Below are 22483 nucleotides of genomic sequence, written 5' to 3' on the forward strand. Positions count from 1 at the left end.
CACTGTACTTTAAAAGTGATTGTTCTGCATAGCTCAGAGTGTAAAAATGCTGCCTGCCACTTTCCTAATGGGAACTTCCATGTTGTGTAGACAGTGCCTTAAGCATATTTTTCACAAGTTCCACTTTATTTAGAAATAAACTCTTTAATACTAGGTCTCAAAAGCCCATTTAGAAAGTTCCACCTCATTCTGAAGTTTATAGAACTTCCAAATCTGTGTAATCCTAAACTTGTCCTTATTAAAAGAGACTTTTACTGTCTAGTTTGTGTTCTTAAAGTCTCTTACATCCACATCCTAAACATATGTGATGATGTGTCCATTTCAATGTGGAATCTTTGTATCGCTGGTGTTCTTCCTTTCATTTCTGTGGACCTATCAGCTTGTAGGATTCAACAAACCTGCAACATGTTTTGAGTTCTGATGCAAACACAGGCCCTTTCTTTTTAAATTGGAGTTAAGATGTAAGAATTTTAATAGAAAACAAATCTAGTAGTTACTGCAAGACCACTTGATATTATGAGTTGACTTTTCTGAACATTTTTATAAAGTAACACAAATTAAGCTTTCTGCATATATACCCTTGCCCCAATAATTATATAAAGTTCAACAAGTCTGAGGATCAGGCACCCCTGGTAGGATGGTAGAGAGTGAATGAAGGATATATAAAAAGGTTTGTACAGGGCAGGAAAATTTACCTGGCCACTGTTTGAAAAAGAATGCTGGACTGTACTAGATATCCTGAACTAGCAGGTCTTTTGTGTGTGTGTTCATATGTGTAGGTCAAGTGCATTTATATACTTGTTAAGTACTGGCTGAGAAATGACAGCATTTTTTGAATGCTTATAATGGGAGCAAGGTCTGTGGAAGAATATCTGTGGCTCTTTCTATTTGCATGGTGTTATCAGTTTGTATCTGCTTTATTCTAAAAGCAGAGAGCTAATAATATGTTCAAAGACTGGTGACCACAAAATGTGGAATTCAGTAAATTCTCCTTTCTGAACTCCACTAAAATTTATGGGGGATTGTGCTAGATCTATATCGTGTATCTGTATTTACTGACTTCATTAAAAATTAGCACTCTTAAGACTCTTTGGTCATATTTTCAAGATTTTTTAAAAAATTAGAAGACAGGTAACTTTGTGTCTAAAAGAGATTTTCAGGGTCATGCCTAAGAGACACAATGCTGTATGGGATGGGTGTTCGATATCTTTGCCCTGTATCAACAGTTACATTTTAAAAACCTTTTGTTTTTTGATGATAATAATAATAATGAGGAATTACAACATGATGAGTATTATGTGAATTGAGTTGAAGTTCTGTATGTTTGGAACATGGAAGATATATTGATGTTGAAAAGATATCTCTGCTATGCATAACTAAATCACTTGACACTCCTGATATTTTTGATCTCACAGTACCACAGAAAGTCATTTATGAAAGCCTCAGTTTGATTTCACTATTAACCACATGAAACAATGTTTTAATTTCTTGACTTGCAAAACTTGTCATTTGAAGTCAGGGTAACTTCTTACGCACACAGTCCCATAGGTCCCATACAAGTTTATATGTTTTGGTAGCTACTTGCACAGTTCTGCTTTTGGGTGCATATGTGAAACTGACATCTTGTTCGCTTTGAACCAAGTCTGTGCAGGTGGTTCCTTAAGAGAAGAGATAATCTCTTCATAGAACTTTTTAGTATTGTGTGATATCCACGTACTGTGCAAAAAAATCCCTTTTCCTAGGAATTCCCTGATACAGAATTTAATTGAGAGGGAAAATGACATTTCTTGCACCAAACTGTGTTGCTTTGCAAAATTTGAAATTTCCTACAGCAATTGGGGCTTTCAGTTATATTTTCAAAACATAAAATACCAATGTGCATGAATCAAGATGTGTTGAATTTTATGAAAAGGGGAGAGTTCAAAAAAGCAAAAACTTGCTACCAATGAAATACCGTGGCACACTCTTCAGCACAAAAAAAGGCCGTGTTTCCTTCTCCACATTAGTAGGAACTTAGTCTGAAACTTCTTGGTTAATCCAAATAGATTATGGAGGAAATGGGAAGAAGCAAGTCTCAGGCGGTCCTTGGTTTGTCAGGCTTGAGAGGCACCATCCCTGTGTGAGGACGTTTCCATTGGCAGAAGAAGTGTTGTTCTTGGCTAGCTTACTCTGCGATATGGTTTTGCAGTGTCCTCTGGAGGGAAGCAGTGATGGGTGGTTTAAAGTCCCCTTTCACCACATTTGTGGCTGTTTAGTGCTTGCCAGCCCTGCTGTTTCACTTTTGTGCCTGGAGCACAAAATTTTTTTTGGGCTGGCACCATTATAGTCTATGTAAGTTGCAAACTGCATTGGATGTCAGGGTTTACTGGAGTGGTGTTTATGGTCTTTCTCTTTTCTGCTTTTTCTGGGAGAAATGGGTTAGTTGAGTAGGTACGGGTTTGGGTGTGGGTGTTTTTTTAGCCTTAATTGGTGTGGGTTGATTTTTGTACTAGATCATTGTATCTTCCCCTTGCTTTCTCTTACTGGTAGTATAAAGCTGTACAGAGGTGTCTGGTGGTGTGGTCCATCACCCCTGTATATTCTGGAGAGTTGACTGCTCAGATATCCCTTGCGGTGGTGTAGCATGTAGCATTTGAATTCTGTAGCTTTGCAACATGCTGACCTGGAGAGCTCTTTCTGAAATATTCCATCGTATAGTCCATTCTGTGGGTTGGTTCCCCAGTCCCATTCTTACAATAATCAGAAGATTAGGAATAGAGCAAGCCAAATATTGAAAGGACTTTGCTGAATGAAATCCAGCAGCTAAGCAAGTGACTAAAACTGGGCCTGGTACAAACTGTGTTTTGAAAACTGATAGGGTCTTTCTCTACTATAATGTGAAAACAATATATTTGTAAGCCAAGCAAATGCGAGTTTGGCTCTGAAATAAATTTTCCATCCAGATTGGAGCCAGGCACATTTGCTTAACATTTTCACTGCTCAGCTAGCTTTGGACTGTTGCAAGATTGGAAGCTATATGTATTCCCTTGTGATTCCTTTGCGTTTTAATGCCAAGTTTGTGGAATACTGTGGGTAAGAAATGCTGTCATGCTTGCTAACATTCTCAGCTCATGTTGGCTGAGGAGGAAAAAAGTCAGCTCAGCATCACAAGTACTGAAAAACACTTAAAAGTAATCTTATCAGACCTCCTGCAGTGGTAGTCTTGTGTAGACTTAAAAAATGATAGTTACTCATACAGACTCTTCAGAATCTCCAGGAGAATATCCTGCCATTTAGAAGTCAAAAGTTCTTCATCGCACTGTCCCAACTGTACAGGGTAGCTGCACACTGGCAGACTTTGCTCCTTAAAACTGATCAGGATTTCTTGTGTAAAATGTCCATTAGAATTTATTCTAGTATATATTCTAGTATATAGCTGCTCTAGGAGTTGCCCCAAACTCTTTTTTTTACCGTATTTTGCTGGAGTAAAGATGATTTTTATTCAGCAGTAATTCCACTGTAATTCCACCAATAATAGATCACCTGATGATCTTTTCAGCTTATTGAAGTTTGTTGGAACCAAATTAGGTGTAATGGGCAGGCATGTTTGTTTAATTGTCTGCTTTCTTAATATATGCAGTAAGTAGAAGGTTAATTGTTTATGACAAGAAAGGCAGATGGGTGAGGGAAACTGAACTCTGACCTTTGCCATGCCTTCTGCCATGTTTTATTGCCTCAGATATTGTGCAGCTGAATACCAAAGGGGCAATCCTGTTTAAACTCAAGCAGCATGCTGCTGTTTTTCTTTAGGAGCAATTATACTTGTGTGGACACAGCACAATGTGTGATGTAGCACAATGTTGTACATTCTTAGTAACAGATCAACTGGAGATAAAGCAGCAGCATATTAGCATCTTGGAGGAATTGGTGAAATGATGTCAGATACTGTATTTTGACACAAACAGGGATAAGCATGGAGAGTGCACCAGCTGTTCATTGTACAGTATGTTCATGGATCTACCATGCCACAGACAGACAGACAGACAGACAGACAGCTGGAGCAGACATATATAGGAGTACAGCTTATTCAGGTATACTTATTTATTATTTATTTATTATTTAGTTTTTTATACCGCCCTATTCCCGGGGGGCTCTTATAAACCTTATTTGACCCAAAGAGTGAACAGTGCACAGCTAAATGAAGATGGAGCTTTCCTAATAATTCAGATTTGTTGAGTCTTTGTTGTATAATTATATTTTTGATACCACTAGATTTGAGCCATCAATGGAAGAACTCCTCTACTGAGGCACTGCTCATTCTGATAAAGCCCACAGAAGTTCTTTTTCAATTGTTTGGCCCTCAGTGATAAAACGTCTTGGCAAAGCAACAGATCTGCCTATGGCAGTCAAAACTTCCTCTTCTGAGGAGATTATCCATTTACCAGTATTATTTTCATCCATTTGAAGCCTTTCATCGACTGGAGGTTTGTTTCAGTACTTAAACTGCTTAGATATTGCTTCGTTGTTAATTGATCAACAAACCACCTGTTTATGCCAGTGCTGTCAGGATAGTTTACAGTTAAAGCATTAAAGCAAAAGAGAGAGGGAGAGAAAACTATGAAATACTGGTATTTTCTTAGCCTTTTCAGGATGTACTACATGTCTCTGGATGTTAGGAGTGGATCTCAAAAACCAGAGTCAGATGTCTGCTTGACTATGAAACTTGCTAGGTAGGCTTGACTATCTCATTTTACCCTGCGTAGCTGCACTGTCAATCATCAATACAGTAAAGAGAAGATGCAAAAGTAACTAATACAGAAAGGTTTTATTTGTGGGTAGTCTAGACATTGCTGTAAACATACATCTGCCACCAAAAATAGCAGCGGCATGTCTAGCTGTTCCTCCCTTAAAATACAATTTTCCCATGGCCAAGTGTCATGATGTTTTCCGGTGTGTCCTATTCCCCCTCTCCCAGCCCCGATTTCTATAACTGTTGCAGATGTTGGCAGGCAAGGGAATGTAATAACAGAGGTATTTGGAGATGCCTGTTTGAGACATCGGTACCTCAGTCTTTTCATCATAATTTCTTGGGGGTGGGGGAGATGATCCTCTAATATTTCCATTTATCCTTTACTTTTCAGGGTTTACAGTATTCAAGTCTTGTTTTTAGTTATAGCCTCGTTAGAAAGACTGATATTCAGTGGTGTAGCACCCACGGGGTGGGGGGGGTGCAATGCCCTAGGGAGAGCCGTGGAGGAGGCATGTCTGGGGCATGGGGGGCATCCCAGGGGCAAGGTGGGCGGCGCCATGGCAGGGGCACAGGGTGTGTGTCCCAGGCGCATTTTCTCCTCGCTCCCCCCGCTGATATTTGCACCTGATGTGAATGTTTTAGGTGGTTTGGAAAGCAGAAGTTATATTTTGTCCTGCCCTAGTGGTTAACATATGCAGGCCCAATAAGTTTCCAATTACTGCTACCCATGGGACAAAATTATAACCATAAGAGAATGACAGGAAAGCTTAAATCTAAGAAGTAGATTCACGCACCCGGCCACCACTCTCAAAGAGGCTTCCCATTGGCACGAGGAGGCTCAAAAAGTAAAAATGCCTCCCACCGCCGAGAAGCCTCTTAGGGCCTTAATAGATTTACACCACCTAAAAGGGTGGCTTAAATCTCAATTCTCAGCTACTGGCATAATGTGCCAAATGGCTGCAGGGGCACTGGTGCAGTGTCCAGCGCTGTATCTCAGTGCCAGGGAGGGCAACCATGGCTGCATGCTGGCAGCTTCACCCCTAAGCAGGATAAGTGCCCCGGGAGGGCAGATCCGGTGACACTGCTTCCACCATCAGATTTGTACCACCACCACTCCCCACCCCGATGGGACTCTAAATAAGCAAAGAATTAGGAGTAAATCATAAAACATAATCTCATGTACCTTGATGATGTATTCAATGGGGAAAAAACCCTGTGTATCTTTTATTATGTTGTCATTCTCACTTGATGAATTTGGAAAGAAGGATATAGAAAGCCTTTAGTAGGAGGTGAGAGATGCTTTTTGGAAACTTAATTTTCTCTCTGTTGCTTTGATGCAGCTTCCAGGCGGCAGTCACGGTCCGTGCCTGAAGATATACAGCCAGAAATATGGATTGCACAGGAATTACGGCGCATCGGAGATGAATTTAATGCTTCCTACTGTCCAAGAAGGGTAAATTTAAATATTTTTATTTCTCATTTTTGGCTGCAATCTGGCAGTGTAGTGTTGCACTCAAACAAGGGACTTTTCCCTTTTGGGTTCTACAGGGGCAAGCACCCACAATAAAATCCTCTTAGCGTTTTTGTAAGGCTCAGACCTTATCTGAGTGTGCTTCAAAAGAACAACCTTTCCTATCCACTTAAAATGCTCATTCTTTGTACAGCATTGCAATAAACTCAGGCAAAGTTCTAGGTAGATTATTATGTCACGATGTCAAAGGAAGAAATATGAGATCGTGGCATGTGCATGAATTTCAGGTATATGCTGTCACAAGTGTAAGTCATGTTTGTCTCTCTGTCCCATCACTTTAAAGGCCTGATCTACATATTTTGTGAGCAATGGGAAAAGGGGGTATCAAGTATGCATTCAGGCCACTGCTTAGCAGCATACTGAATGCTGCATGCACATGAGCCGGTTCACACAGTAAGAGGGAGAGCGACAGGTGAAATATGGAAATGCACAAAAGTTTTCCCTGTAGCCATGCCGTAAATTGGCCTTTAGGACATATATCCATACTGGCATTATTGCCTCTAGCTATCTTGTTGTCATTAACGGTTCCACTGGGAGATGGCAAAGCGCTCACCCTGCTCTCGGGGCCAATGCGGGGAGGGAGGGGTGGGTTGAAGGGGCAGGAGGCGGGCCATTTGTCATCAGCCAACAGTGGAAAGGAGACTGTACATTTTACACTTGCTCGTTTCATGAAATTTGATAAGTTTTGCAATTTATTTTTATGCGTGTCATCATTCTTTAAATTTTGTGCTATGGTATAGTGTAAAATGCATGGTCTCCTTTGAACTGTTGGCTGATGGCAAATGGCCCTCCTCAAAATCTACAACTAGTCCAGGCCCCTGTGGGACTGTGAGAAGGCCTGCCTGTTCTGTGCTTTTTGGAAAGAGGTTTATATCGATTAAAAACTTTTTATCATTGTAGTTTCATTATTCATTATTCATATTTAATGTATGTTTGTTTATATTACTACTTTGTTGTAAATTGCCATGAACATATTGTGGAAAGTTTAGTTGTAAACAGCACTGATTTATAAAAGAATTAAATATTCCTTCAGCTGGTCTGATTCTCCCACTGATCATCTTTCTGCCTAGTTCCTGTGTCCTTGCCGTTGTGCTAACCACTGTAAAAGCCTTATTTGTTTTCATGCATATTAAACCTGGCCACCTTGTGTTTCTAGAATCTGCTTACTTCCCAACATGGCTTGATGTTTCTGCACCCACCTTTGCTTTTGCCGCACACTGCAGTAAATGTGTGTGGAGGAATATTTGGATGCAATTGCTACACATTCAATGTCGTTTAGGTAAAAATAAGTATCAGGCTTTCAATTTTGGGAGGAGGACGAATTGCATGTTTACAGGAAACATGTGAAGATAATACCAGGACAGCAAATGACAAAACTGAAATGAAATGTGGATGAATGCTGGACTGGCCATTATGGATTTTGGCATTTTGTTTCTAGGCAAGGTAACATGCAGAACATGAAAGAGAAGATGCTACTCTGCAACAAAAAAGTACTTTCCATTTTGCCTCCTCTTGAGTTTGCCTTTTAATGTCTCTTACATAAATATCAAGCCATGAAACGTCATCTTATTCATAAAGTATTTCTGCATATGCCATATTCTTCAACTGATAGTCATGTTTAAGCTACAGACTTTTTAGATAGTTTCTTTTAGGTGCAGCCTTAAAATCCATTTCATTGGCATTTCCCCTTCCCCTTCATTATTCTTTCTTTGCATTCAGTCAGTGGTGAGAAGTGCACTCTGTCTTAGAAGTGTTCAAAATGGGCTGGCTCAGAAGGTTAGTGTCTGATTTCAGCAGAGTTAATTCCTGCTGGGACTGTAGTAGCCTCAGACTTGGCAAGAGGTCATGCAGCAGTCAGCTCAGGCCATTGAGCCAGGTGAGTTCACAGCCTATGGCTGTGGTATATATTGGGATTAATGGGAAATATATTGGGATTAATAGGAAATTAAAATAGGGCTGAATTGTAGGAATGTATGCAAACAAGACGTGTGAGGGTCTTTCAAAGGAAGTGACAATTTAATAATGATTTTTTTTTTGTTTAATGATTTTTTTAAAATTCAGAATGTTTTGAAAATCATGGGCTATTATACAGTTCAACTTTATTGCCAAGTTAACCAGAGAAGCCTTAAGATTACTAAACTTTCTTCAAGCCATTTTTAAAGGAACAAAAAGAATAATGCAAGATTGGGGTTGCAGCATTGAAGTAATCCTCTATTTCTCTTGATGTTATTTAATGCTTGCACATTGTAGCTATGTGTAAATAAATTGCATCTTAATGTAGCAAAACCTCAGTGGTGGTTCCAAAGGAGGAATGTTACCTCTGGTCTCCCTAATGAAATACTAGCCAGGAGTGATCCTGCTTAGCTTCTGAGATCTAACAAGATCAGGCTAGCTTGGGCCAATTTTCCTTTTTTAAAAAGAAATTATCTGTCTAGGGTACAAATGGAGCAGTGGTCGGATGAAACATGCATCCTAGAACTGCTGAATGAGTTTCATTTTCAAAAGCACTATTTTTAAACTCCTGAAGGCCAATCTAAACAATTCATGTGAGCGGTCTCCCAATGTTGGGTCAGTCCCCACCCCACCCCTCCACCCCAAGATGAATTCAGAGAGGTCTGCAAGTTTTATTGGTACACAAGTTTGACTGACAAGAAGAAATCCTGGGTAGTTAACCCTTCCCCGTGGACTCCTTTTCTGATCAAACTTTCCCCCAGTTGCTTTTTTACCCACAGGGAAAAGGACATAGTTTCTCTCCTGTATTTCCCCCTTGGTGGGGAAGAAGTTGAAGGGAAAGCATTTGATTAAGAAAAAATAGCCCAAAGGGAAAGGATTAAGCTGTCTTTTTTTAAGCTGTGTGGCCCTGAGCCAAACTTAAGGATGGGGTCCTGGAATCACTGGCAGAGCAGAGCATGATCCCTGTACCCCCTCCCAGGCCCAGCTGCAGACTTAATTGAACAGTAAGGACATAGTAGTGAGTTATCCAGTACAGCCTCTCTGCCTTTGCAACATGCTTCAGAAGCCATAGGGAGATGGTGTGAACATTGGATCACAGCATGCTGAGTGGATGGGTGCCACCTGATGGGCTTGCTGGGTGGATTGCCACCTGAGCTAGGATGCTGCAGGAGCTGGGCCGGAACCAGTGAGATGGCAGCCACATGGCAGAGCAGTGGGATCCATACTGATCACTGCAGTCATCCTTCGTGGCACTGGGAATGTCGTCCTCTGAAGTCTTCTCCTTGTTGAATCACCGCTTTCACAGATATCAAAGAAACATATGCAGTGATGAAGAACAGCATCATGGCCATTACTACATCCATATCAGTGGGGCCCCATGAAGTGGGGGCGGGGCAGGTTTCCATTGTCCAGATATCTCCCTGAAGCTCATGCATTAGCCATCCAAACAACACTTACTCATCTGGTATGTTAGTTGCACTTCAACTGTATGTACTCCATCTGCTGCTGCACAGGTCTCGAGTTGTGTGAGGCAATAAGTGCCATGGTTGCTTGGCTAGCAGATCCATGGAGCAGCGGGGGAAGGGAGGGCGCTGCCAGTCACCCCCCAGATGCCAGTTGTACCCACATTCTGTACTTGGTGGGGTGGGGCACCCTGGCAAGGAACACACACGAGCCGAGCTATCGTAGCCTGTACTCCTAGGTCCACTTTTCTGAGAGTCTGCTGTGTTGCATGACACGATTCATACTGCTCAGTGTAGCTGCATCTGGTTGCTGCCATATATATGCTCCATATATGCCATATATATGCTCATGGGAGCCTATCAAGGTGCCATGCATGGTGCATACAAGGGGAAAAGGGCAGGTGGGCCCCAAGACATCTGTGCCAAGCCGGCTGGATGCCCACCACTGCTTATGTGCCAGTGCATGGTTGTTCCTTCAGTTTGCATTTCCAGAGATGGTGCGCCTCTAAGGATCCTGAAATGAACATGTTGGTCAGACTGTAAAGAGATTTGTTCCTCCCTTGGGTAAAAGTGCTAAGTGCTCCCTCTGGGCATTCTCTGCCACCCGTTATATGCTTTAAGCAGCCAGAGGCTTCAGAGGCAAATTCTTGTGCTGCCCATCCAACCAACAGAGCTATGGGATGTCCTGGCCTAGGTTTACCGGGCATAAGGTGGCTATGATTGGGTGCAGGGGAGAGGGATTGGCCAGTGCTGGGAAGGAATGGGATTGGCTGTAGTCAGTATCATGTGCTATGCTGGAGCTTGTGGGAGCCATTTTGGCTTTTCTGTCACATGGGCACCTGTGAGCTATATTGTGATTTGTGATGGTTTAACTACACTGGTTCTAGGGGCATTCCCAGTAGCCAGCCATAGCACAGTGGCAGGAGGGCATTAAGTTAGCATATCACCAAGGAATACCCACATACCTCTTAATACATCCAGTGTTGTGGTTGGTTCACTCCCTGTGTCCTTTTTTAAATTCCACCCCAAGTGGACTGATAGTCAGGTGCTTCAATTAGACCATTGTTAGTTTTTAAGGTCAGACACCCCTGAAGTTCAGAGTTCCAAAGTCCTGAAGCGTTATCAGTAGAAACAATGAAAATAGCTGTCTTTGGAAGATGGACAGTTTTCCTTTGATAAAGGCTTTCTGTCCACATTGTTCCTCAGGCTGGTACTGTCTAACATCTTTAAAACAAAAAATGCAAAATGTACTCCGATATGTAACGCGTACAAATACACTCAATGTTTTAAATTTGCAAACAAATTTAGCAAGGTTTGGGAGGGTATATCCTTACTATCTGAAGAAATAGCAGACAAAATGTGTGAACTGAGGTATTTGCCTTTTCCAAAAAAGGAAACATGTATAGCTTTCTTAGGTAACAAAGCAGACAAAAAAGCTAAGCATATCAGGAATTAGAAAAAGTACTCTTGTTTTCACTCAGAGTGGAGGGCAACATCAAATTTCATGCAAGTACAAACACCTGCAGCTTCCAGTGGCTTCGGTTAAATTCCCTGCAAAGGTCTGGGGATAATTCTGTGAGATCTGGGGAAAAAGTTCTGTTAAAGACAGTGCTTGGATCCAGGGAGCCTCAAGGAGTATATTTCCGGCAGAACAGATACTTCACACCTCCCTCCCCACAATCCACTTAAAAAAGCTTCTCCTGAGAATGAGGCCCTTGGGTGCAGTGCCGGGTGAAGGAAGTGGACTGCAGCTTGTATAGAAATTCCAGGAAAACCATTCTGAGAGTGAAAGTGCTTTCAGTTCACGGAAGAATACCTTTGAATCCACCCCCAAGTCTTTTATATTGCTGGCTGTCTTTTGCTACTGTCCAGCTCTGTGCAGGAATTGCTGTTTCTCTCTAGAAAGGTTACAGTTCCTGCTATTCTGCTGGACATGTACAGACATGTACACCCTGATTCTGTCTGTTTTGCAGATAGTCTACTGCTTTTGCAGAAATTGTTAAGATTTTTAAAATTTGTGTAAACTTTAGGTTTTGTTTCCTGCTTCTTTTTTAAAAAAATGAGTGTATTGTAAAATGATCCCAGGATCCTGTAAAACTATTTCTTTCTCTTTACCGTTCCTCTGGTCTTGTGTTTTTGTGTTGCTTTGTCTCAGGTGGTGCTGCCAGGTTTAATAACCTTACTGTGACAGTGACCCACCCCCCACACACATCCCCCCCATATAAAAAATTGGAGACAGGGCAGCATGAGACAAGTGGAGGTTGGGAAGGGGTTACTTCTCTCTGTTGCTTCTCCCCCACAGATGCCTCCACATTATTCACATCATTGGTTAAACCTATTTGAGTCAAATCTCAATTTTTTTCCAGGCTAAATTTTCAGCTTAAGAAATATTTCCTCAATACTGTTTTGCTTCCTGTTAGCTATTTGTTTTGGCTAAACCTCTCTGGCTCTTTGGTTTGTTTTATATTTAGCTCTTTCCCGTTTTTCACGCCTTTATTTTGGACTATGTGACTTTTCTGCTCAGCTGGCAAAGCATCACACACCTGATTTGTCACACACCAGAATAACGTGCAGAAGGGTTGTTCTGTAGTGAAATGTTGTGATGAGTCATTTGGTTTATGTATGAATTGGGTTTTAGACAGCTTTTTGGTTTCATCATTCATATCTGGAAAGTGAAGTAGAAAGCGCAGTGAAATGCTACTACTATAACAATAGTAAATTCACAAGAGACTTCAGAAAGAGCAAGCTGCTGTCAAGGTCTGTTTTGTTTCCTATGCACCTGCTTCCCTGGACTGAACTCACAGATTGTTTTGATTTGGGTATTTCTTCTTTATACTGTTGTGGCCGTCCAGCCGCTTGAGCCTGCTCATGTACTGTAAAGATGATTAATACACAGAAATAATTAACCCATGGGAGGCCGCTTGCTTCAAGAGTATTCAAACTGTTCTAGTGTGGAGTAGACATGTGTTTGGGCGATGCTGTAGCCTTCAATGATACTTATAAAACTCAGCTTAGAAGCAGACTATGAAAAACTACTTTAAAAATGGGACTCCTCAGTTAAAAGCAGGGGTAAAAGAATGTTTGGGGTCTGGTGCCCAAAGGTCAGTAAGGCAGAGGCGATGTGGCTCGGTAGAATACCTGCCTGGCATGCAGAAGATTCCTGGTTCAGTCCCCAGCATCTCCATTTGAAAGGACCAGGTGGTAGGTGGTGTGAAAGACTTCTGCCTAAGACCCTGGAGAGCCATCATGGCTAGCCTTTGATGGACCCAGGGTCTAATCCAGTATAAGGCAGTTTCAAGTATTCAAGGTAGGCACAGGAAGAGCCTCAAAGGAAGCAGGGCTTGTGAGAAGGATTTTAACAGGAGGGCCAGACAGCATGGGAGGAGACAATCCTTCAGGTGTACTGTCCCCATTCAATTTTAGGACTTTAAAGGTAAAAACTGCAATTGGAATACTGATTATCATGACCAGATTAGAACACCCATATGGCCTAAGAGCCAAAGCTGTGTGATAATGGAGGAGATCTGAGTCTCCAATCAAAGACTAGGATTGCGCAGTGTCCCCAAGTTGCAAACTGGGTCCTTCAAGAGGAGTGCAACACACTGTGGGACGGACAGACCTGGTCCTCAAGTAGTTTTATCACTGCTTGATATAATACCTGTAAGTATTGTATCAAGCTGGCCGCGGATTGCCTGCCCCCTCCTGATGTTGCCCATATATCATCTGCTGTACCATCCTCGGCACTTTGTCGGTCCCCTCCTGGTGCAGGATCGGGTGCTGTCAATACAAATGTGGGATGCTGCTATTGTTTTACATTTTTAATGTGTTATTTATATTTTTGAATTGTTGTTCATTGTTTGTTTGCCCTTTGGCCTTAATTGTACACCGCCCAGAGCCCTTCAGGGGTAGGGCAGTGAACAATGAAAACTTCTTATTGTTGTTGTTGTTGTTATTGATGATGATGATGATGATGATGATGATGATGATGATGATGATGATGATGATGATGATGATGATGATGATGATGATATGTTTTCTTCTACTTCCTTTTTTTGGTGGGAGTTGTGTTCTCCAGTTCTTTTCCTGCCTAGGAAAGGGAGTTAGTGTAGGCTCTGCATTTATTGCCTTCTATCCAGTAAACTTATATTTAAGACTGCACACATTCTATGCAAATACCTCTAATATCCTAGGTCCTTGGGAAGGACTCGATATTCAGAGATGAATTCCAGACACTTGTGCTGTGTTGTTATGTGTATAATAATAATAATAACAACAACAACAACAACAACAACAGTGTACATGTGTAAAATGTCACATCTGATTAGGCCCTCAGGCAGATATTCTGGCACAATTGATGAGAGTTGGGCTGACACTTCTTTATTCCCAAGATTTCTCTGTGTTCCTTGACTTCTGAATTATACCCATCTTTCTTAGTCCCTCAGGGCTCCTTTCCTACCTGCCTGTGTCCCTATTCAATTACGTGTCTTACACCACATATTTTTAAAGATTGGGTGAGATAAAGCTTGCCCTTAGATCCTGACCAAGATCAGAATCTTATCTTAATATAGTTCTTAAAAGAAGACCAGTGAGAATTTGTTCATTGTCTTAGTTGTTCTCAGGCTACCTGAAAGATCACAGGGTTTCACCTTTGCCTTACTCTGCTGTAGGACACTGGTTTGCAACCACTGGAGAGACACAGAAATAATTTAGGGTTTTTATTCCCAGGGTTTTTATACCAGTTACTAAGAATTTGCTCTCCTTCACTCCCCACGTCCACCAGCAAGTGTGACATGCTGTCTCCTGCCAATCTTTCCTCCCGTAGATTATCTTACGAGAGATCTTTTGACATGCTAGTGGTACCAGCTGAATGGCTGCTATAATATAGACTCCCTTCTTGGAAAAAGTGAGGAGTTTGTTTCTGTCTTGATGAGACCTAGCTTCTTTGTTTACCAATTGAAAAGTCAGATGCGTCATGTCTGAGCTGCATGTTTTTCTGCCAGTAACTATGTTTTCTTCCTACCAAGTATTCTACACAGTTTCATACATCTTCCCAGCCGAGCTATGAGGAGGAGGAGGAGTTGTTGTTGTTGTTGTTTTGATTTATATCCCCCTTACTCTCTTGCAAGGACACTCAAAGGAGCTTGCAATTTCCTTTCCCTTCTTTCCCCCAACAAACACCCTGTGAAATGGGTGGGGCTGAGAGAGCTTTGAAGAACTGTGACTAGCCCAAGGTCACCCAGTTGGCATGTGTTGGAGTGCACAAGCTAATCTAGTTCCCCAGATAAGCTTCCACAGCTCAAATTGCAGAGCGAGGAATCAAATCCAGTTCTCCAGATTAGAGTTTACCTCCTCTTAACCACTACACCACTCTGGCTCTTCCACTGCCACCATTTCTCATTTTTCTATTCTTCCCATTCAAGTTTGATTTTTATTTGCCATGTGTGCAACACTGCACTGAGCTATGTATTTCATATTTGTGTTTATTATTTTAACCCATTCCTATTTAGGATCAGGCTTCTACACATACAACCAGTAGTCAAGATTCCTCAACCTTTTTGAGCTAAAAAGCACCAAAGCTGTGTTTTTAAAACAAAGCTTGTTTTCTGCTGCTGCAGAGGCTAGGACCAGGAGTAATGGGCTCATGGTGAAGGGAAAAAAATTCCACCTGAACATCAGGAAAAACTTCCTGACACTAAAGGCTGTTCAACAGTGGAATGCACTACCTTGGAGTGTGGTAGAGTCTCCTTTGGAGGTTTTTAACAGAGGCTGGATGGCCATCTGTCAGGAGTGCTTTAATTATGTGTTCCTGCATTGCAGGGGGTTGGACTTGATCGCCCTTGGGGTCTCTTCCAACTTTATGATTCTATGATTCTAATTTGGGGAGATGGTATACTACTGTACCTATTTAGTCTTTTTGTTCTCTTTGATCTTCCTATTAGGCTTGCTTTGAATAGCAGTGCAGCCTCCTCCCTTTTTTAAAAAACCAAAACTTGAAATAAAACTTCTACTGTTTTTAAAGTAAACTGATGAGAGGCTAATTTTGGAACAATCCCATACATCCAAGATAAAAATCACAGGCTGTTGTTAGAGTGCCTGTACAGGAACTGCAAGCATGAAACTGATTTCCTCTCCACTTGTTATGTAAAGATGGAGGGGAAGTGTCCCGGTCTTATCGCAGTCCCAGGTGAATTGGGGCAAGGGCTTGGCTAGACAAACTCTACAGCAGCTGCTGCGGCTGTAGCTGCCTTCTGTGACTCTGGAAGTATCAGTTGCATTCTCTGGGCAGCTAAACCACTGCTGTGCTTGCAAACTAAAGGGGTAAGGGCTATGGGGCATGTAATTCTTTGCCTCCAGTGAGATGTTGGCTCTTTCCAAGGACAAGAGAAATTCTGTAGTAGCTGTACATGGCCTATCCTGGGAGGGGCAAGAATTTCAGCACTAGCCACTCTGCCAAGGTTGTACCGCCTGCCTCTCCTTGCCTTTTAAAGTTCCCTGTATAATGTATATGAATAAAATGTTGAAAATCTATACCTGAAAACAAATGAGTGAACTGGCCGTTCATCCTAAGTGAGAGTTAGAAGAGGATAATAATTGTCACAGTTGTCCACCTTGCTAGCCTCCTAGTTTTCTGCAGAGCCTATGAACATTGCCGAAAACTGAGAGTAGCTAGTAAGTTAAAATGTTAATGCCATCCTTTGCGTTATCCACCTCCTGTCTCGTTCATTCTTGTGCATATTTATCTAATAGTGAAGACTTGCCCCGCAGTGGTAATCAAAAAAATCTGCAGGGAGTGATTTATCCAGAGCTAGGATTGTCTTTATACAAACTTGAAGTGACCCCAGGTTTACACAAATATATTTTTAAAACTTAAAAAAATCAGGACTTAAGCCCCTCCCCTCCCCAGTAACTAGCAGTACCTGCAGTTGCACAGACAGTACAAAAATATCCGGCTGTCACGTGAAAAAGTTGAAAAAACCAACCCTTGTCCCCAAATTAAAGATTGGCCGAGGGAGTGGTCAGGAAATGAGATGATTATGTAGGTTAGGGAAGAAGGCATACAGGTGGTTGGGCAGAATGAAGAAGATTCAGGTTACAGAATGGAGCAGAAAAGGACAGGGAGGGAGGGGAAATAGCTAATGATTGGCCAAGGGGGTGATAGGAAAAGAGGGGGAGGCAGTGAGGCCAGCAGGAGGATGGGGTTTCCCTCCCATGCAAGTTCTTGTAGGCCCTTCTGTTGTGTGCGTGTGTGTGTGATCCCAAAATGAACCAATGAGTGTTTATACAGGTGGAGTCACTTGAGAATATTGTAGAGGTTCAGTAGTTCATTAGCTTTGGCACAGATTGCCCATAGCTTTATTTAGGTTCATAACACAAATTGCACCAAATCACTGGTTTCTCAGATAAATTATAGCTAGCAGATTTTATCCGTTGGGAATCTCTAACATTTGTGAAAGTCAACAATTTACACAATGATACAATTATACTCTGAGAATACCATCCTGTTTTTGGCTTCTCCTATTTTTTCCCTCTCTGCTATACCAGATCTCATAAATTATATGATTTTTTTTTGTTATAGTAAACTTAATGTTAAACTCAGCAATAGTCAATTAAGCAGTGTAGAGCAACAGTAAACATAACACCAACTGCTCTACAGCTAGTGTTAAAGCGCCTAATCATTCTCTTTTTAAAAAGTTTTTCTTCCAGTTACCAGCAGTTATGGTTCGCTGTTATGGGCAGGTGGTTGAAGCCAGTAGAGTAGAGACATTGGTAGTATGTGAAATTGTGAATGTAAAATACTGTTTGTTGAAATGTTAAACCACTGTCCCCCATTTAGGTTAGAACTCAGCAGGCAGCATCCCATGGTCAGAGCCTGCCCTAGGAAGGATGGCTGGCTACAGAGATGATGTTATGGTATCGCAGAAGTGTTGCCAGAATAGTAACTAGTTCAACCAACACTAAGGAATGGCTGAAAAAAGTGAGACACTCAGAAGTCATTCACGTGATTCCTTCTGAAGTGCCATGGTTCTAGGACACCCTGTCAGGTTTTGTTGTGTCCCATGTTGGTTTGGAGTGGAGAGGAAAGGTAGCAGCCATGTAATGACAGAGTGGCCAACTCCTTGTTTGGAGCACGTGGAGTGAAACATGCAGAATCATATCTTAAAATAAGCAGCTGCTTACAATGATAACTGATGTTTTAATAACAACGTTTGAATTATCCAACGATTTCCCCTTTCCACACTTATCTCAGTAAAACTTACAGCAGCCCTGTGAGGGAGGCCAGTATTGTTATAGTCCTTATTACTGAAGGAGCCAGAGGAGGGCTTGCCTGAAGCCATCGGTGAGTTCATGGCTGTGATTTGAACTTTAGGGGGTTACAGCTCAAAGCTCAGGATCTGAAAGAGCCTGTAGTGGCTAGTCTCCCTGGTTCACACATGCACAGACGTTTAATTTATTTGTCTGTTTAGCATGGTAGCATGGTGTAAATTTCACTTTTGAGATGAAGTGGTATGAAAACTATGTTGGTGGTGTCATATCCAAGATGGCCATTCATCTGTGCAAGTCACTTACTTGCCGATGCAGCCATCAAACAACCATGTAATTATCAGGCCTAAGAGAGAAGATCTGTATATCTGCCTTAACTGTGAACCAGATGCTAACACTGGGTGCTTCCATCAGAAAGAACATGGCCAGCCGTGGGAAAGGGGACTCGCCAGTGTGGGGGAGAATGTCTTCTCTTGCCTGAGTTTTCATTAAAAATAGTCGTCTTGCTCATGAACGTGTGAAGATGAGGTAATCTTCACTTCATATTTATTGACCTCATGCAGCTTTACATTACAGCTTTATGGTGTATAGCCTACTTGTGATCACACATACACATGGTTTTATATTTTTTTCAATAAGAAGTTAAGTCCTGTGAATACGCCCTGAAGTGTGTCAGATGAATAAAAAGTCTGGAGTGTGAACATTAGAAATCAATTCATTTTATAATCACAATATGTAACACATCAAATCTGCCCACTTGTTCAACCATCACATCTGTCTGTGATACTGTCAAAGCAGTCCTCTTCTAATCTCTTGTTTTGCAGCGTGGCACCGATGTGGCTATCACTACTTCCCATCCTAAGTCCTTGCATATCCTAGTACTAGCCTATACATTTGGTCACTGTTATTGCCAGACAGGAAAGCTGCATGAATGAAAATAACCTCTTGTTTCCTCTTACAGGGTTTCTTGGATTACCTAGCAGTAAACCACCAGATTGTAATTTTGCGCCTGTTGCATTACATTGTCCGCCTCATATGGAGAATGCAGTGACTATGCCTAGAGAGGCAACTGGGATTATTTACTCGTTTCCAGCAACAGCAGCCATGAATGATGTCTCTGCGTGCAGCTAGCAGGCCCTTCCTGACTTCAAAGGACATCCAGCAAATGAAAGGAGCAAGAGGACTCCATATCAGGCAGTTTTTGCCCTTTTCTGAGGAAAAGTGAGTTTTTCAAAATGGAAGTTCGTTATCAAACATGGACGCCAAACTTTTAAGAAGCAGGATTGTACCTTTTTTTGTTGCTGCCAAAACCTGTTGTTTTTTTTAACCTGCTACACAAAGCTTTTAAGAAAAAAATTGGATCATGTGGTGTTCCCTTTTGGAAAATTGTACATTGCTCTTGGTTATCCCCTTCAGTAGAACTGACTGAGCCAGCTGTTTTGGTAAAGCTGCCTTAGTTTTTTATATTAAAGATTTACTGTACAGCTTTTTTTTCCTTCTGAAAGCAGCAAGGGGCTGGACTCTGGTGACAGGGGCTCTGTTCATTGCAGATCATTTTCATGCACGGGGACATAATCATAAGTGAAGCTGGTGGAAGCAAGAAGGAAAGGTTTTGAGCTGATGCTTGTGGTTGCTCTGGAAAAGAATCCCATGCCACCTGAAATGCAGATGTCCTCGTGTGCCTGATATAGAAACAAGTCTGCAAGAAATACACACTCATCTGCTGTTAACTTCCCATGTTGGATCTTCCATTGCTTCCGCCTCTTGCATCCCAGGAGGAGAAATCTTGAATTTGCTTTGAAACTGTGAAAATGTTAATACCCCAAATATTGACACCAGGTTGCCTTTTACAATCTTCTTCCTTCTTGTACAGATAAATGTATGTATTCTAGAACATGTTCTGAGCGGGGCTCGGGTGGGGTGGCAATGTAGCAATAAGTCATTGCATGTGGGTGAAAGCAGTTCCTACACCTGTGCAATATTGCCCCATTGTTCTAATGGGGACCTACTGCATAACTTCAGGCACTGTTTTGATCCTTGATTTGATTATTTGACTGTTGTTTAAATCCAGTTTAATGGGAAAAACCCAACAAAGGAAGAAAACACTCTGGATTTGATTATTGCTGCCTGTCTTTAAAAATCTATCGTATGGAGAGGTGACCTGATAACCATAATGTGGAATGTATAAGGACTACTGACTTGCTGCATGGGTTTAAGGTCAACAACATCACAGTATTCAGATTAATCACAGAGGGTCAAATGATAAAACAGGAACAAATTTGCTACCCATGTAAAAGATGGCGAGAGCTTTTAACTGTGGAATAAACTTTCTCTTCCAATGGTGCCAGCTTCATACAAACAGTGCAAGTGACTGGCTACATGAATCCAGTTTGGGCACTTGATGTCTTGTGATATTCTTAATCAGGCCTATTTGTGCCTGAAAAGCAACAAAAACAAAAATAAAATGGGAATTCTGAACCAAGGAGAGCCCAAGCTGGATTGTACGGCTGGAATAAATTATGGACACTTTCCAGGCTTTCAAGAGCTAGAAAAATTACTTGTTTTATCTCATTTTCGCAGGAGAATTTTGTGCCCAGTGCCCGAATTGGAGGCTTCTTCAGAATCATGGATTTCACACAACCCTGATTGTAAACCAAACCCCTCCCCACAACATAAAGTAACATTCCAGTAAAGCGCATTGCGGCAAACATTTTGCGCAGATGTGTATCTTGACTTCCCTTTTCCACAGACAAAGGAATAATTTCTTTTGTGAAATTCCTCCTCATGACACTTCCTGATTCATTGGTAATATGCTAAATTTCTTCAGCATATCTTTAGCAAGTCTTTAACTTTCCAACCTGTTAATAATTCTGAATGATTTCATGGGCAATGTATTTTGGAAAAAAACTGAACCAGGAAGTGCAGTGACTTTATAGGATAGAAAATCCCTAGCCTACCAACCTGTGCTGTACCACATTATGGTTAAATAGTTCATTTACAGATTTGACGAGAGTTTTTACTTTGCCACGAAAAGCAACTGTGAGGCTAGTTCCATGGAAGTGCATTGTTGTTTGAAATATTGTGTATGCAAGTGCCCCTTATTTCATATTCTGCCCACATCATATTATCTGGCCATTTTTAAGTTCTATATAATGGTGCAGAGACTTCGCATAAAACAGTGGTTGATTTGAATCCTATTTGAAACATGTTTCTAAATTCTAAAGCTCCTATTTCTGGTTTCACCAGCACCACTGAAAATGTAACCTCTTTCTAAAACTTGCAGCCTTGAGCTGTATCTGAACCTTCCTAAGTGCTATTACTGAATTTTGTCAATTACAATTTTATAATCTCTCCATGTTGTACCATACATTACACTGGACATCAGTGCCTGCTTGGGATACGTGGAACATTTTCTCATTTAGTCCAGACGGCCTCCATATTACCCTACCCTTCTATAGAGACTGAGGGCCAAACTGCACATTTTGTACTTTAATCTTAAAAGGCAGCCAGGACAGGTGGGTGTCTGTGTGAGTGAGAGAGAATGATCAGGGCTATATTATTGGAGCAGCTGGATTTAACCCTTCCACCTTGTGCCCCTTTCCCCCCTTTCCCTTGCAATGTTGTTAGCCACAGCAGGAAGAAAGAGACTTTTTGTTCCTGTCTTTTCTCACTTTTGCTGGGGCTAATAACAACTAAGAGGGGTTTTTTTCCCATGGGAAACAGCCTGATAGGAAAGAGTTCAGCACCACAGTCCCATTCTGAATAGCACCCTTCTCCACAAATGCTTTTTATCATTATAGTACACATTAGGAGATCTCATTTTGGAGTCTTAACGTACCAAGTGGTTTGGTCCTTAGTCTAGAGCAGTGGTGGTGAACCTAAGGCACAGATGCCAGAGGTGGCACTCAGAGCCCTTTCTGTGGGCATGCGCCAACAGAGTGCCCCCCCCCCCCCCACATCTAGGCTGGCCTGGGCCGCTGAGCTTGATTATTAGCATTAAACCTAAGACCAGGTTTTGGGGAAGCAGTGTAGGCAACCCTGTTAAGCGCTGTTAAACCCCACTGATTTTCATGCAAGGAACAAAAGCGCAGTCCTTTACCTGGGAGTAAGCTCGGTTGCTGGCAATGGGGTTTGCTTGTGAGTAAACCCTCCTAGGGTCATGATTCACCCGTTGGAAGAGATGCAAGGTTGCTTCAAAGCAAAGCCACTGACTACCACCAAGCTTACTCCTGAGTAACGCACGCCTCAGAGCCAACCGTTTTTTCTAAACTAAAACCTCAGTATTCAGGTTAAATTGCCGTGTTGGCACTTTGCAATAAATAAGTGGGTTTTGGGTTGCAGTTTGGGCACTCGGTCTCAAAAAGGTTCGCCATCACTGGTCTGAAGTCCTGATCCAGGAAGATGCATAGAAAAGTGTGACCTGTCTACACAGATATGCATACTTGTAAGGGATAGGTAGGCAGTTTCCAGTCTCATCAGTGATAACAACAAATGCTGTTGGATGACGAGGGAGGATGGAAAGTTGTGCTGCAGTTTCCTGCCCTT

General features: G+C 41.8%; 1 protein-coding gene across 5 annotated transcripts in view; it reads left to right on the forward strand.

Moving 5' to 3' along the window:
- Positions 1–20277, forward strand: part of BCL2L11 (BCL2 like 11) — a 34002-nt gene extending 13725 nt beyond the window's left edge. For all 5 annotated transcript variants that reach the window (XM_048482179.1, XM_048482171.1, XM_048482163.1 and 2 more), the window contains exons 3-4: positions 6070–6182; positions 18900–20277. In XM_048482179.1, coding sequence (XP_048338136.1) covers positions 6070–6182; positions 18900–18989 — 203 coding nt within the window. In that variant the 3' untranslated portion in view covers positions 18990–20277. The remainder of the gene's footprint in view (positions 1–6069; positions 6183–18899) is intronic.
- Positions 20278–22483: the final 2206 nt, after the last annotated feature.

Source organism: Sphaerodactylus townsendi, linkage group LG01 (assembly GCF_021028975.2).
Source record: "Sphaerodactylus townsendi isolate TG3544 linkage group LG01, MPM_Stown_v2.3, whole genome shotgun sequence".
NCBI lineage: Eukaryota > Metazoa > Chordata > Lepidosauria > Squamata > Sphaerodactylidae > Sphaerodactylus > Sphaerodactylus townsendi.